At 47.6% G+C, this 14,936-nt stretch overlaps 1 protein-coding gene across 4 annotated transcripts in view; it reads left to right on the top strand.

The window, feature by feature from the left end:
• The window catches only part of RASAL2 (RAS protein activator like 2), a 122,718-nt gene extending 109,642 nt beyond the window's left edge, over positions 1-13,076 (top strand). For 2 of the 4 annotated variants that reach the window (XM_086617151.1, XM_086617152.1), the window contains 6 exons: positions 776-1,637; positions 5,982-6,116; positions 7,475-7,677; positions 8,176-8,263; positions 10,908-10,938; positions 12,912-13,054. In XM_086617151.1, coding sequence (XP_086473277.1) covers positions 776-1,637; positions 5,982-6,116; positions 7,475-7,677; positions 8,176-8,263; positions 10,908-10,938; positions 12,912-13,054 — 1,462 coding nt within the window. Of the gene's footprint in view, positions 1-775; positions 1,638-5,981; positions 6,117-7,474; positions 7,678-8,175; positions 8,264-10,907; positions 10,939-12,911 lie in introns of all 4 variants that reach the window. The other 2 variants (XM_086617153.1, XM_009978458.2) reach the window with 2 other exon arrangements.
• Positions 13,077-14,936: the final 1,860 nt, after the last annotated feature.

Consider the following 14,936-nt stretch of genomic DNA (forward strand, 5'->3'; position numbering starts at 1 on the left):
GGTGGCACTGGAGACCCAAAGCTTTTGACTCACCAGGACTCAAACGTGTCTTTGGGAGTCAATGACATCGGCTGCTGAAAACCAGTGCTGCAATTCACTGCCAGTCTGAGCGTCCGGATGCGTAGTCAGCCATGACGTTTCCTTCTGGTGATCAGGCTGCTTATTTACTGCTGATGAAAAAGCTGGGCTGTAGGTGGAACTTGTTCCCAGTGGATTAGCAAAAATAGTCTCTCCTCTGTTTAGCGCAGCGTTTCTCACCTGTAATAGCTGTTAAAGGGAAGCAAAAAGCTGCAACCTGGCAGCACTGCCACAGAGCGTGGACATTGTGGTCTCAGAGTAGCGTGCTGTCAGGTGTGAGGGCCAGTTTCGTCATGTGGAAGTGTCTGCCCTCTGAGCTTCTATCCAGATCTACAGGAGCCTTCACGCAACTCCCGTTGAATTTTCAGACCTCCGCAAAACGTAATGCTGGTGAGGGGTTAAGTGGGATCTGACAGAAACGTCTAAGCGGAGAGGATTCGGTGGGAATGGTTTGCATTTCACCTGTGGAGAAAATAAACATGAAGCTCTTCTTGAATCAAACATAATTCTCAAAGATAAGTGATAATTAAGGAAGAGGGTGTTCTGACTTGAACACTAAGAGCTCATAAAAGGAAATCTGGTTCCTTGAAGCTTTCCGTTGGTGGGGAGGTTAAATGAGGTAGAAAGACTTCCCTGGGACAGCTCTCTCAGGGTCTTGGCTGCTTAAAAATTAACCAAATTCCTTTCCACTCCACAGTGACTTGCATAAGCTGAAATCTCCAACCCAGGAAAATGTAGATGGATATTTTAGGGGCAAGACCTTACTGTTGGTTCAGCAGGCATCCACCCAGAGCATGACTTACTCCGATAAGGATGAAAGGGAAAGCATCTTGCCCAATGGACGTAGCATCTCTCTCATGGACCTCCAGGATCCTCACGCGGCTCACAGTGACCACACTTCTACTATGCACGATGTGCCTTTGCGCTTGGCCGGCAGCCAGCTCTCTGTCACGCAGGTGGCAAACATTAAACAGCTGTGGGAGACTCAGAGCACACCCCAGAGTGCTCCCCAGGTGAGAAGGCCTCTGCACCCAGCTTTGAACCAACAGGGCAGCCTCCAGCCTCTGTCCTTCCAGAACCCAGTTTACCATCTCAACAACCCAACCCCACCGATGCCGAAGGCCTCCGTGGACTCCAGCCTGGAGAACCTGAGCACTGCCAGCTCCCGGAGCCGAAGCAACAGTGAAGACTTCAAACTTAGCGGGCCCAGCAACAGCAGCATGGAGGACTTCACCAAGCGCAGCACGCAGAGCGAGGACTTCTCCCGGCGCCACACGGTCCCAGACAAGCACGTGCCCGTCGCGCTGCCCCGCCAGAACAGCAGCAGCCAAGCGCAGATCCGCAAAATGGACCAAGGCGGGCTGGGCGCCAGGGCCAAAGCGCCGCAGTCCCTGCCGCACAGCGCGTCCCTGCGCAGCACGGGCAGCGTGTCAGGGGTGTCGGGGGCCGTGGTGACGGAGCCCGTGCAGAACGGGAGCCGGTCCCGGCAGCAGTCCTCGTCCTCCAGAGAGAGCCCTGTCCCCAAGGTGAGGGCGATTCAGAGGCAACAAACGCAGCAGGTAAGGAAAGCCCTTTTTCCGGCATTTTCTGCTTCCACGTTCGGCTGATTGCTGCAGTGGCCTTCGGAGCTTTTTGACCTTTTGGTTGGGTCGAGTTGAATCAAGAAGGAGCACTTAAACAAGTGGCCAGTAGCAAGTGTAAGGAATTAATTGTGCTTGTTACCCTTATTATTACCTATTATTTTTTGAAGCTTTTCTACTAAATTTAAAAAAAAAAGTTTTCTGTTTACTAAGGTAGCAGCAAGCCTGCTGAAAGGAAAAAAAAAACTTGAAAATTTCCCTGAATAAAAATGGAAATTCCTTTCCACTCCACAGTGACTTGCATAAGCTGATTTCTCCAACCCAGGAAAATGTAGATGGATATTTATAATATCCAAAAATGTAGATGGATATGACTAAAAAAAAAATAGAAGCAGCTTAGTTCCAAATTGTAGTTAAGATTGCCACGCAAGAATGCATTTGCCCTGTGGTGCTAATTTAAAAGGATAGCTACCAAAAACCAGAGGAATAAGCAAGGATAAAATATCATAGAATAAACTGCTACCAAAATAATAAATAAGTAAGGTTGTCCTAAGTGTGGAGAAATCTATATTTCCCCGTGATGCAACGATCTATTGCTGGTCCCCAAATAAATAGTGCTGCTTCATTAATCATCCCAAACTGTGAATAATGCAAACACCTTCTGGAAAGGAGGGAGGGCTTCTATGTAGTGACTCATAGTTCACTTTATCAGTTGTTTATAGGTGACCGTAAATCAAGATTTTCCTGTCAAAAAGCCAACATTCCTTTACTTCAAGAAAAAAAAAAATCCTGTTATGATTTGCTCTGTGTGAAAATCTTTTCCTAAATTAGTTTAATGTTAAAGAGGGACTAGGTATTTAGGTGCTTGGCACTACAGCGAAGGTAGAACATGTCTCAGTCTGCGGGTCAGAGGGAAGGTGGCTGTTTTTCAAAATGCCATGTTAGTGCCTACAGACTTCCCAGCTGGGCAGGGGGAGGCTCTTGAAGGCAACACCTGCACTATTCCCTGAGGATAAGTGTTTTCTTCTGTGGTCACCGTGAGGGTAAACACAGTCATGTTTGATCTACCTTACCGGGAATAGAGGAAATTTTGTCAAGCTCCTGCTTTCCACAAGGCCTTCCAGGAAGCATGCTGCTCTGCACACAGGCACGAGTGAGGGATTTCACTCCAGAAAGCTGCAGCTTCTGAGGTTGAGCCTGTGCCATGCTGCCAGTGAAGCTGCCTCCGCAAGGAGCAGGAGGTTGCGACCCTCCTTGCTGACGTAGCCCTATGAAGACATGGTTGTGCAGGAGGAGAGCTTTTGGCTTGTAAGGTAAAGCTGGCAGAAGAACTTCATTGCCAAGCGTGAGCTCCTGCTCTGCCAGAGGTTTTGCTGGTATCCCTGTTGGTGTAGCTTTCTTGGCAAACTCCTGAATGTTACAGTCGAAAGGAGGAAAAATCTGGATGATGCCTGGGAACCCAGGAGCAATCAGGGCTTCAAAACTACTTTGATACCTTAAGTTCATTAAAGTACGAGGAGATCAGAAACACTGAATCACAAAGCAGAGGCTGTTGTGCCAAGTTAGTAGTACTAAAAAAAGTAATTGCTTGTTATTTGAAGTGTGTATGTTTGTGTCCTCCTTTGGAGTGTGTGTTTTACGCTTGGGTGCAGAGGTAAAGTATATTGAATATAACCAAGCCTGGTGTGGAGGTGGTAGGAAACTTTTAGGCTAGTAAAAGATAAAATTTGAAGGATAGACTCCTTTTGCAGTTCTCAGGCATCCAGTGTGAAGCTGTGTTGTATGATCTGCTGAGCTTTACTGCGTGGCTCTGTGCAGTGTCCTAGCCAGGATCCCAGGGAGCTGGTGCCTTTCCTCAGGGCTTGTCACGGGAAGTGCCTGCGCAGACACGCAAAGAAGGCTTTACTCGGAAGGCGTTAGGGCAAGGAGCAGAAAGCACAGGTGTTGCGTCTCCTCTCCGTGCGTGCACCTTACACGGTGGCTTCTGCCCTCTGCGTCTCTACAGGAAAGGTTCAGTTAGGTGTTTGCACACCCCCGGCTCTTCTCACCTTAAATGGCTGGTTACCCCGCTGCCCCCCAGTAAATCCGTTACCTTTGCTTGTTTCGCATCCGAGTGACTGCCTCGGACTTCCCTCTTCTCCTGTTACTTTTTACCTGCGGCTTTGTAGATGCCTGTGGCTGTGACTGGCTTCAGGGCTGTCTCTTTCCCCCCTCTTGTAGGTGGCGTGCATCTAAGTTTTCCACTCTACTTTCCATACTAATTGTTTTCACTCGATTCATTAGAGCACTTGCTGCTACTTTATTCAGAGAAATCAATTTGTTCCTTCCTTCCCCACACCCTTGAGAAACGTCTTGAAGTGTGCCAAATGGAGGGGCCAAAATTTTTTTCAGGCAAATTCCATTGCATCCTTTTAATTGCAAATTGTGTTGTGGAATTCTGTTTGTATTTAAAAGAGAAAAGAGAAGTTGGGCATGTTCTTTCTGGGCATGTTCTTTCTAGACATGCTTTGTGGGCGTTATAATTATTAGACTCTGTTCTCCACAAGTCCCATTTGTTTCTGAATATAGAGCTAGGCCCTTTGTTTGCTGGGAGAGGTCAGTTTTTGCCTTCCATTTCCATTTAGTAGGTAGGTGGGAACAGAAATGTCAGTGTGTTTCTCTGGAAGAGAGGCAAAGAGAGGAATTAATACACAATCCTAGCAGGCTTTTTCTTTTTTCCCCTTTATTAGAGTATAACTCATAACCCATGAGCATATGACGTGCTTGCCATCCACTTGGACTGTGTAGGCTTTCAGAGTTTGGCTGCTGGAAATATTGTGTCCTACAGCTTGCGAGGTTGTTTGGCAAGGTTTGCTGGTGATCAGCAGTCCGTTACAAGGCTGGTCATGAAGTCTATGATCACTCTTCTGCTATCTAAGTCCTCCATAGCTCCAATGAACGGTGGCACTGTTCATCCATAGCTAATCCTGATTTCCTCCAGCAATTCCTAGAGCCAAGGTATTTACCTCCGAGAAGAGCCTGTTGGTGGCAGAGCCACACACATTCATAGTCTCCCTCGCCATGGCTGCCTCACAGCAAACGCCATCAAAAACATCTAACCAAGGAGCTTTGCCAGGTTGTCACACTGCACTTGAAAGGGGCTGTTAGCCTTTCTGCTGTGAAGACTTACTTCTGGTGAAAAAGCCTCTTCCTGAATCCAGGGATTTTTGCCCGATTCCTACTCCTTTCCTTTACCTTCATACCCATCCTTGGTGAGGCTTCTTCTGGTGCTGGAGTCTTCATCGCTGCTCAGGACAGCTGAGCTGTTGCAGCCAGATGCAGCGCTCGCCAGCCCTCTTCTCATGAGCAAGAGAAACAGAAATGGAGGTTGACATGATGCCTCCTGTGACTCGTGTAAAGAAGCTGTTACTCACTCCCCCATAAAGAGCTCCTTGCTGGAACTTGAGGCTTCAAAGTCCCCCTGCCATGGAGCACGTTTCACTTTGGTAGAACGCTGAAACAGGGCAGTGAGCTGAAGAGCTGCTTGAGCATGAAAAGAAGCTACGGTTGGAGGAGGGGAAGTTGATCTTTTGCATTTCTCAAAAAGCTAAGACAGTGTTGCTCTTTCAGGGGTAATTATGTTAATTTCTGTGCTTATAAACTTGTCTTTGTCCATGAAAATTGCTTGGAATTTGTAGCAAGCTGTATTTTCCTCAGCCAGGCGGAGAGTTTCTTGTTTCTTTTCTTGGCTTCCTTTTCAGATTCCATTAAAGAGGATAGCCCCTGATAGTGTTTTACAGTTCTCCTCCTAAGCACAGCTAGCCCTGACTGCCTTTCATGTCCTCCTCTGGGTGTTTATGCTACAGTAGACCATCTAGATTGCTCCGTTGCAAAGCCTGTCTGCAGCCTGGCTCAGAAACCTGCTCCCAAGTTAAGCTCCTCAGCACTCCAGAAAAACCAATCTGTCTCACCTGAACAGGCTGCAAGCGAAGCTTCGTTCCTCTGTTTATTTTGTGAGAGAAATCCCAGGTTGAGGAAGCCTCACTGAAAATCTAGCCAAAAGGAAGGGTGGGTGCAAACAGGATTTGGAAACAAGAACTTTTCTAGAGAGAAGCTCACTTGGAGAGGAAGAAAAATTTCTCAAGTGCGTTGGTTTTAGAGAGACTTAAGTAAGTGCTGTGGATGCAAAGTCAAGGGACGATCAAGTACCTCTGCAAGAGAGGTTTTGGGGATCCTTTGAGGCTGACAGATTCATGGTCGTTTTTCTCCTCCAAATAAACTGGACTTTAGAGCTGATGTGTGCGTAGTTTCTCTGAAAAATGCTTACAGGTATCTCTGCTCCAGGTTCAGTCACCTGTGGACTCTGCCACAATGTCACCGGTGGAAAGGACAGCTGCCTGGGTTCTCAATAACGGGCAGTATGAAGAAGTAGAGGAGGACGCAGAGCAGAATCCGGATGAAGTCAAGCACGCCGAGAAGGTAGATGTTACTCTGAGTGCAGCCAATTCAAGGGCTGCCAGGATGGTCCTGTTCACCCCACAGCCAAGCTCAGAACAGCTTTCAGGTGCTGCTGTGATGGAGTCACGCTTGCGAACGCAGGTTGTGTTGGCTGTGTTCCTGCTGTACGTGCTGTCACACATTCCTGTAGCGCAGTATCCCATGCTGTGGATTAACCCACGTGCAGGCTGCAGCATGTCAAACCAGTGCAAACTGGCATAGCTGAGGGTTTGTGCACCGTAGGCTGGTACTTGGCACTTACTTGCATGGTGAGTCACGCTGCCTAAGTGTATAAGATCCTGCTCAAGTCCTTATTTTTTATGACAACACTATAGCTGCGGCACACCGCCATTTTTCTATACTTGCCAAGTTTTTTAGTGACCATTAAACTCCGTTAAAAACAAAACAACCACGATTGTTAACTTGAGTATAGCTTAGGATATGCCAAGTGATTGTACAAGGCTCTGTAAACGCAACTCAGCCTTCATCAGTAGCTGCACTCAAATTTTGTCTCTTGAGTTTCACCTGACGCGAATGATTGTCATCGAGGTGGTACGGGGCTATATAGAAATGTCCATGATATTTTTTTGATTTTTTTTTTTTAAAGTATTTATTTTCAGGAGTAGATACCATTTTACCAAATACAGTTACATCTATATGCTGCTACAGTGATGAGATTTAGTAAGAGGTTTGGTATTTTGAGAGGGCAGGGAGCGAGGAGGAAGAGAACATTTGGTGGACAAGAAGCAGGAACGTAGGATTATTATGAAAGGTAAACGACCCAAACCGCAGTGGAATATGTTGAAATTCACAGCACTATCGCAGAAGTGATTGTCCACAGGGACAGTAAGCAGGAGAACAGAACCTTGGCCAAGTAAGCTTGCAGGCTCTACTCTGTAGGGAATGATTTGCTCTCCCTTCACACGGGGATTCATGCCTGAAGAATGAGCTATTTGGGTCTCACACTGATCCGTTTTGTAAGTTTGGTCACTCCAGCACATTTTTACAGTTGAGCACTATTAGCACCTTCTGTCTGGGAACTCCTGGAGTAACTGGGGATGTTATTATCAGTCAGGACTGAGGAGCGATGTCAGAGCCCTCCGAGTGCTTAAATGGTGCTATAGAATGACATCCTACAGTGTGGGAATAGCTTAACGCTCCGTCAGAGCTTATGTGCTCCTTGTCTTTGGTGGCCCACAATTGTTTGCATGTCTTTTACTTCTGACAATTTCTTTTTCATGAAGAAAACCCACTGTCCTTCTCTGAACAGCAGGAAGAGTTTACAATGATCTGATCTCTTCCTTTTTCCTTTGCATCTGACTCTTTCCTTCCACCTGCAGTATGAACAGGAGATAGCGAAGCTGAAGGAGCGCCTGAAGGTGTCGAGTCGCCGTCTGGAGGAGTATGAGCGGCGGCTCCTGGTGCAAGAGCAGCAGATGCAGAAGCTGCTGATGGAGTACAAGTCTAGGCTGGAAGACAGTGAGGAGAGACTGCGCAGGCAACAGGAGGAGAAGGACAGCCAGATGAAAAGTATCATCAGCAGGTGAGGCTCGGGAAAGTTTGGGACTGTGCAGGACAAGCAGCTCCCCTGTATCGTCCGTTCTCTTTGACGCTAAAGAGGGAAGTTGCATAGGCTTCTTGACATCTCTAGGCTGATACTCTCCTGCTTTAGACATGAAGAAACAAGGGTGCAGGTGTGGAAACTTGCCTCAGATTGCCAGGAGAGTGAAGGAAAATATTGAGGAATTTTTACCCGTGGTCTCTGTTGTACTTAGAACAGGTCTTTTTGCTTTCCTTGGAATCTGTACTCAAGGCAGTAGTTTTTCGGTGCAGTTGTGTTTTTGGCAGTGTCCATTTTGAAAATAACAAGGTTAGGCAATTGGGAGTGTCAGATGGATAGATAAGCTTTTCCAAGTGCAGCAGAATTTTTCTCTTGCAGAGCCAGGACAATCGGAGGAGTCAAACCAACAGGTCAGAGTACCTGGAACACCCTGGAATAGTATTAAACTGTCCTAATTTGTACCTCTTTTTTGCACATCAGACTCATGGCAGTTGAAGAGGAGCTGAAGAAGGATCATGCCGAGATGCAAGCTGTCATCGATGCGAAGCAGAAAATTATTGATGCACAGGTAAGGAGCTCAGGATCTCCGAGAACCAAGTGTTCCGTGTGTAGAACCCATTCTTTTCCCCTGTCCTCCTGCCCCAACATTGTTATCTTGCTCCCAAGCCAGTACTGGCCCGTGGTGTTGCCCATGTGACTTAGTGCCTTCGAGGGGAGAATTGGGTGTTTAATAAAGACCGGACTGTCTAACACTGGGCTTTGAGAAAGCCTGACAACAAATCACAGGACTAATCACTTACCGAAACTTTGTGAGATCCCAGGGGGGTAGAGGAATAGAGATACATTGTGCAGATGGTTTTCCGAGTGTGGGCCTGGGAATTCTGGAAAAGCTGTGCCTCATACCAGCATAGTTTACTTGCCATGTGCATGCGTCTCAGCTGTGCCAGCTAAAGCATGGCTTTGAACGTTTGGGTCGAGAAAAGAGAATGCTCGCAACGAAGCGTTGCCCTGTGTGATGTCACGTGTGGCATTTCACCCGTCTGCCTGCGTCAGTCCTGGAGAAATGCCCGCTTTGCCACAGTCAGGCACGTCAGCTGTGGACAGTGGGACCTCGTGGGCGATGCATGTGGGTGTATCCTGTGGGATCGTTTCAGCTTTCCTCCTGTTGTCTGCGCTGATCCCAGAGAGCAAAGCTTCTACAACACAACCCGAGACCGGTTTGACACCTGCCTGCTGTGTTCTGTTTGTGATATTTGCATTTGGAGGACATCTTTCCTACTTCCGGGCTCTTCAGTAGTTCTGACTGTAAACTTTCCTGAAGAGAGAATTCTAAGATGACCTGTTTCAGGAATGACCCAAGTTATTTCAGAAAGTCGTTTCCCCACACAGAGATTGGCGGGGTGGGAGGGGAAAGCCTCAGCTGAGTGTTGTTAAAGATGGTGCTGGTGTGTTAGAACACAGGCTCAGGGAGCACGGAAGGGGAAACCCTGGCGGTTTTCTTCCGGTTGGATGGCCAGCAGTAACAGAAATGTTTGAGCTCACGTGGAACTGGAGGGGAAAATATAAAGTAGAAAAAAGCTGTGTTTCTAAAAGCCTGGTAACACTAGGAGCATATTTATAGCAGATCTCTTTTCGATAATTGGGAAAGTTCAGTTTTTCCTGCCGCCTCAGCCCGTCTTCCCACAGTTCTTCAGAAAGGCTGTTCGTGAAAGCTGGATTTTTGGATCCATCTAATCCGAATAAGTCACTGGTGTACATTACCATGGCACTTCTGTTACCTAGCCGTGCAGAATAAAAAGAAAATCCAACTGGAGTTACACCAGACATAGTTCCTGGCTATTGTGCAAGATGCTCTACGTGGAGACACCAGTGTAGTCACCCTTTCTAGATGCAGCTCAAGATGAAATCCTTTCTGTGAGGACTTGCACTCAAAATGCAAAGTGGGAGAGTGCAGTGCTGGAGAATGAATGTGGAAATGTGGTCAGTCACTGAATTTTTAATTTCTTGGTGATGGGGGAACAGTACAGCAGCCTCCAGTCTGATCAACTGGAAGGTGGAGTAGAAGTGGAATGTGCTGGGCCATTTTTTGGAGACAGACATGGTCAGGGCATCTTGCTGTTACACGCTGATGGAATGGCAGCTCATCCAAACAGCAGCCTGGTTTTTGAAGGAGGTGATGCCTTTTTCATCTGCCTCAAGAAGGTGAAAGGGGCACCGAGTAAACTCGTGTCAAGTGATTTTTGGAGAGTAGGATTTGAGATTGTGACTGAACAAGAGTCTTGCCCTTCCCTTCGGTACTTGTCCGCCTGCTCAGCCTCGGCATGGGGTTACGAGCTGGCGAGGCGGAGAGCAGACCAGTCTGCTCTGTCAGCGTCACCAGCTGTCAGAAGGGGCTGCTGCTGACTCTGAAAGCCTCAGACCCTCAGGGCTGGAAAGGTGTGGTCCTTGACCACACTGGATCAAGCGATGCATTGCTTGTTCCCTGCAGCGGAAGTTGTTGAAAAACCAGTAGCACTGATGGATTCTTCTTTTAACCTGACACTTTTTCTCCTGTGCTGTTAGCTACTTGGGCAAACAAGGTCAGCAGCAAACCTCGACTGCTCCAGTGTCAGCCGCTTCCTGGGGGAAGCTTAGTTGTCATTGCCCTTTCTGGGGTACCTGAGCAGAAGAGGAAGCTGATGAAAGATTGGGAACAGACACACCAGAGCAGCCCAGCTGTTTGCTGGGCTCTGTAGCAGCCCCTCTAAGTTGCGCTTGGAAGATTTTTCTTGGTCTGTGATTCGTTCAGCAAAGGGTTACAGCAGTAGCAAGAAGAGAAAAGGTGGTCTTTATGTGAGATTTATGGAGTGGAGCTGGAACCTGGCTTACCACACCTATTCGGAGAGTTAAATGGCTGCCAGGAAACAGCAGTGACCTGGGCTTCCTGTGCTCGGTTACATCGGCACAAGACGCCTTTGGGGATTTGCTGTTCAGCCTGTGGTCAGGTGCAGCCTCCAGTACTGCACCGGTGCACGGGGACAGCCGTGTTCCCTGTGTTCCCGCTGCTCGCAGTGGCTCTGAGCAGCACTGCCATTCCAGGGGCTGGCTCCACGCATCCCTGACAGAGCGGGGGCTGTAGGTCTGGCTAAACTCTCTCCTGGGAGCAGCGGAGCTGCAAAGAGTACTGGCCCAGTTGCTACCGCAAGTGACATCTCCGCTGTGTTAAATTACAGGTCATAAATGGGGATGAGATTATTCCAACAGGCAAGTAAACCCCATCAGTTCTCTAGCTGAGCAGTACCCAGTCCTGGCCCAGCGCACTGACCTCCTACCCATTCCAGCTCCTCCCACTCCCTGTGCCCGATTCATGCGTGCTGGAGACACGTCTGTTGGACTGCATTTTCCTTTGAGGGAGAAGATGCCTCTACTCACCGAGCTCATGCTTTTAAGATTGATTTTCCAAGTGTGGATTTCCAGCTGTTTTGCAAACTGGCATAGCGAGCGCTCATCAGCGCCAGAAAATAACCAGCCTTTCACTTTTAACTCTTTGGAAGCTATATTCTTTGGAAAGAAATCTTAATTTTAAATGGAAATTAAATTATGTATTCTAGGTGACGTTTTGTCCGAGGAGGAGGAGCTTTCCCTTGCTGAAGAACACGTTTCTGCTAAAGCAGCTGTGTTTTGCAGGGTTTATTTAAGGCCTTTAAGTCCTCCATGGTCCATTCTCCTCGCTTACGTTGGCTGGATCAGGGCGAGTGCTGGGGCAGGCTGCAGCCTGCCTCGCTGGTTGTTGGTTTCTCGTGCCTCCTCCTCCTCCTCTGTTTGCTCTGCTACGCGGAGCTTGGTCTCCTCGGGGCTGTAACACAAGCAGTGCTTAAATCCTGCTTTGTTTTTGCACCCCAACGCCTACCCCTGTGGGGAAGCCCACTGAGGAAAGCACAAGTTACTTGCTTACTGGTGTAGCACACAGTTGATGTGCTGGGATCAAAATCCCTAGGGGGTCTCCGGAGCAGTTCGTCTGAACTATCCCTTAATGTTTGTGCCTTCTGTGCATCATTTTTCCTTCCATTTTGTTTCTCAATGGGCTGGACTGGGAAGAGTTCCTGCATGCAGCTTTTTTCATTTGAGTAAATCAGACATTTTTCCTTCTCAAAAAGAAAAGCAAAAGCCTATCAGCTGGTGGCATGGAGAGCACGTTTACCTTTTGCCGTCTCTGTTGCTGCTTTGTGTGGCTGCATTGTGGGGTTTTTTTGAGGGAAGACAAAAATTGTCATTTCTAATTGTGCCAACATCTCTTTGGCTTGACCCTCCAGTGCTTTTCCCCACTGCAGACAATCTAGCTGGTAGTAGGCTGGGTTTTCTTGATGGGGTTTTTATTTTTTATAGATTTAGTAGACATCCTTTAGCTCTCCGCTGAAAGGGGAGGCCAGCGCTTTCTGTGCCAGCAAAACTGGAAAGTGGGAACCCTGGATTCAGCAGAGCCCGGGAGCCCCTCTGAGCTGGAATGGGTCTAGGAGCAGTGTGTTCAGTGTTTGTTCTTTGTGTTCTGTCAATGGCATCTCCCCCTCCACCCACACTGCCCTCCTCCCCTTCACCTCAAATAACCCTTAGTCTTAGCTTCTGGCTGCTTCTCCTCTGTGTTGCTGTTGCACCCTCGCTCCTGCTGGTGACTGCAGGCTGCCGTTATCCGCTTTTTTGTTATTTATTTCGAGCATTCCATGAGTTTGTTCTGAGCACACACCATCCAAAATACAGAGTCGATGGCCGCTAGATACCACTTGCTCTTTGCCAGATGAAACCTCCACCACTTTTGTTTTCTGCTGCCTGTTTCTGTTTTTCTAACATATTTTTTTTTAAAAAAAGAATAATTAATTGGCTGTTGTTGTTATTAACACCAACACCCTTCCCCCCCTGTCCCGTGGCAAAATCCCACATTTCCATCTGCCTCTGTTGGAGGCTGTCTGGATAAAGCCACTCACTGTCACCTTCCATCATGCCAGGAGGGCCAGACCACCTGCGGAAAGCCCGTGGCATGCAGGGGCCGTGTTAGCCCGAGAAAACAGAAAGAGGCAGACATCCCATCTTACCAGAGAATGCTAGTCAAGCTGCCTCTGCCTAGAAACCACCTGAAGGCGCTGTCACAGCCCACATCCTGGAAGTTCCTCGTGGAGCAGACTTGTGGGGCAAAGGCGGTTTGTTTGTGAAGAAGCTCTGACTTTGTGGGGTGTCTGTTGCAGGAGAAGCGGATCGTGTCCCTGGACTCGGCCAACACGCGGCTGATGAGTGCCCTGACGCAGGTGAAGGAGCGCTACAGCATGCAAGTCCGCAATGGCATCTCGCCCACCAACCCCACCAAGCTTTCCATCACGGAGAATGGTGAATTCAAAAACAGCAGCTGCTAACGGGGCAGATGCTGCCGGCCATCTCCCCAGGAGAAGGGCAAGAGGGAGCAGACTCAAGAAACCTTCAAAATAGCCCCTCCTTCCCGTGATAGGTTTACATAATGCTGCTAATAAAATGTAAAAGTTCTTTCTCGAACTCTGAAAGGTGGGCATCCATTCCCCACTCAAGGCCAGGAGAACCGCGCTCCCGAGGACAAGTCCTTCCATATCACTGTGTAAATAGAGGGAGCTCTCGGGTCATGTACAGAAAATGCCGATGTAATATACCAAAAGGAAGTGAATACTGTAGATTTTTTTAATTATTGCTATTTTTATTATTATTATTATTATTTTTTTTCTCCTGTTGAAAGCACTGCAGTCCTTGGAGGCGGAAGAGGGGGGTGTGAGTGCATGTGTGTTGTGGATGAGAGAGCGAGGTGAGCAGTGGGCTACGTTAGACAGCGGCTGCACGTACCAGGCTGACTGATACAGGGACACGAGTGGAGTGAGGTAGTAGTGAAATGAATTCCGTAAGAAAACTCACCTGCTGGTTTTATTCCCCTCTTCTCCAGCTGTTCTTTAACTGAATGCAAGCGCTCTAGCAAAGGTTTTAGCAAGAAAATTGTCTCCTGCTGGATCCTACTTTTGGTAGGACTCCGGCAAAAAATTGTCAGTCTTTTTGAACAAGGTTGAAAACTTGGAGCAGTAAGCTTGTTCCCTTGCGTTTGCACACAGCCAGGCTTCCTGTCAAACAGAGAGAGGGAATCTGCAGTTTTTCAAGGTAGGATTCTTTCTTTTTTACCCCAGTTCTGATGCAGTTTTATATTTTCTGTTTTGAGAATTTACAGACCTGTAAATACTTTTTTTGTTTAAATTTCTATCCAATCCCTGCTTTACGCGCCACGCGGCAGCACCCTGAATCCGTTCTCCGCGCTCCATCACGAACAGTCAGGTTGACGCTCTGAGGAAAGGGCTGACCGAAGGGTGCCCGCGCCCCGCAACAGAGACTTCCGTAGGCAAAATCTCCTTTTTCCTGGAGGATTTTTAACTCTCATTCAATCACACCATTTCAGCTGCTGGCTTAGCCAGTCTAGTTCCAATGAAAGATTCTTTCCGCACGTTTGTGTTTAAAGATCTTCCGTTTCCACTGAAATCTGCCTCTCTGGATACTTTAAAGGGTTGGATTTTTTCAAAGTTCTGTACACGTGTTTTTTCTTAAGGAGTTTGGAGTAAGGTTTCATCTCCAATTGCTTTCAGTGGCATTTCATACTTACAGGCTGTATGTGAACGCGTATATAATGATAAAGTGACCTTCTCGTGGGAGATAATGACATTCACAAACAGTAAAAGATTAACAATAAATGACACAGTATTGTCAATTCTCATGGTTTCATCAAATGCCACAATGCTTAAAGTCTGAGAGGTTTTTTTAGAATCTCAGGTTATCGAGTCACTTCTCGGTATGCATTTCCAGCCCCAGACTCTCAAAGTAAATAAAACTATTGCAAGAGCGACTGAAATTTTGAATTACTGAAGTGCACTAATAACAGTGAGCGTGATTAACCGTTCGAAGTAGTTTCGGGAATTAGAAATTGGAAGAGTTGGCTTCAAAGTGAGACGAAACTTTGAGAAGGTGCCTCGGTGCGAGACGCGCTTGGCAAACAGTTCAGGCTGCAACTAGGAGTAAGTGAATGAGGTGGCTGTGGGGGTACCTGGCTGCAGTCGTGCAGCCTGCGGTGTCGGGGTCAGAGCTGACAAGCCGATGATCCTGTCTGGCCTTAGCTTCTGACTCTCTAAAATTGCACTACGTTAAAAATGTAGGAGTTCCTAAGCCAACCTCTTGACCTCCTGGAAGTGACTCACGTTGCCTTGAACATGAAG

Source organism: Tauraco erythrolophus, chromosome 10 (assembly GCF_009769465.1).
Source record: "Tauraco erythrolophus isolate bTauEry1 chromosome 10, bTauEry1.pri, whole genome shotgun sequence".
NCBI classification, from domain to species: domain Eukaryota; kingdom Metazoa; phylum Chordata; class Aves; order Musophagiformes; family Musophagidae; genus Tauraco; species Tauraco erythrolophus.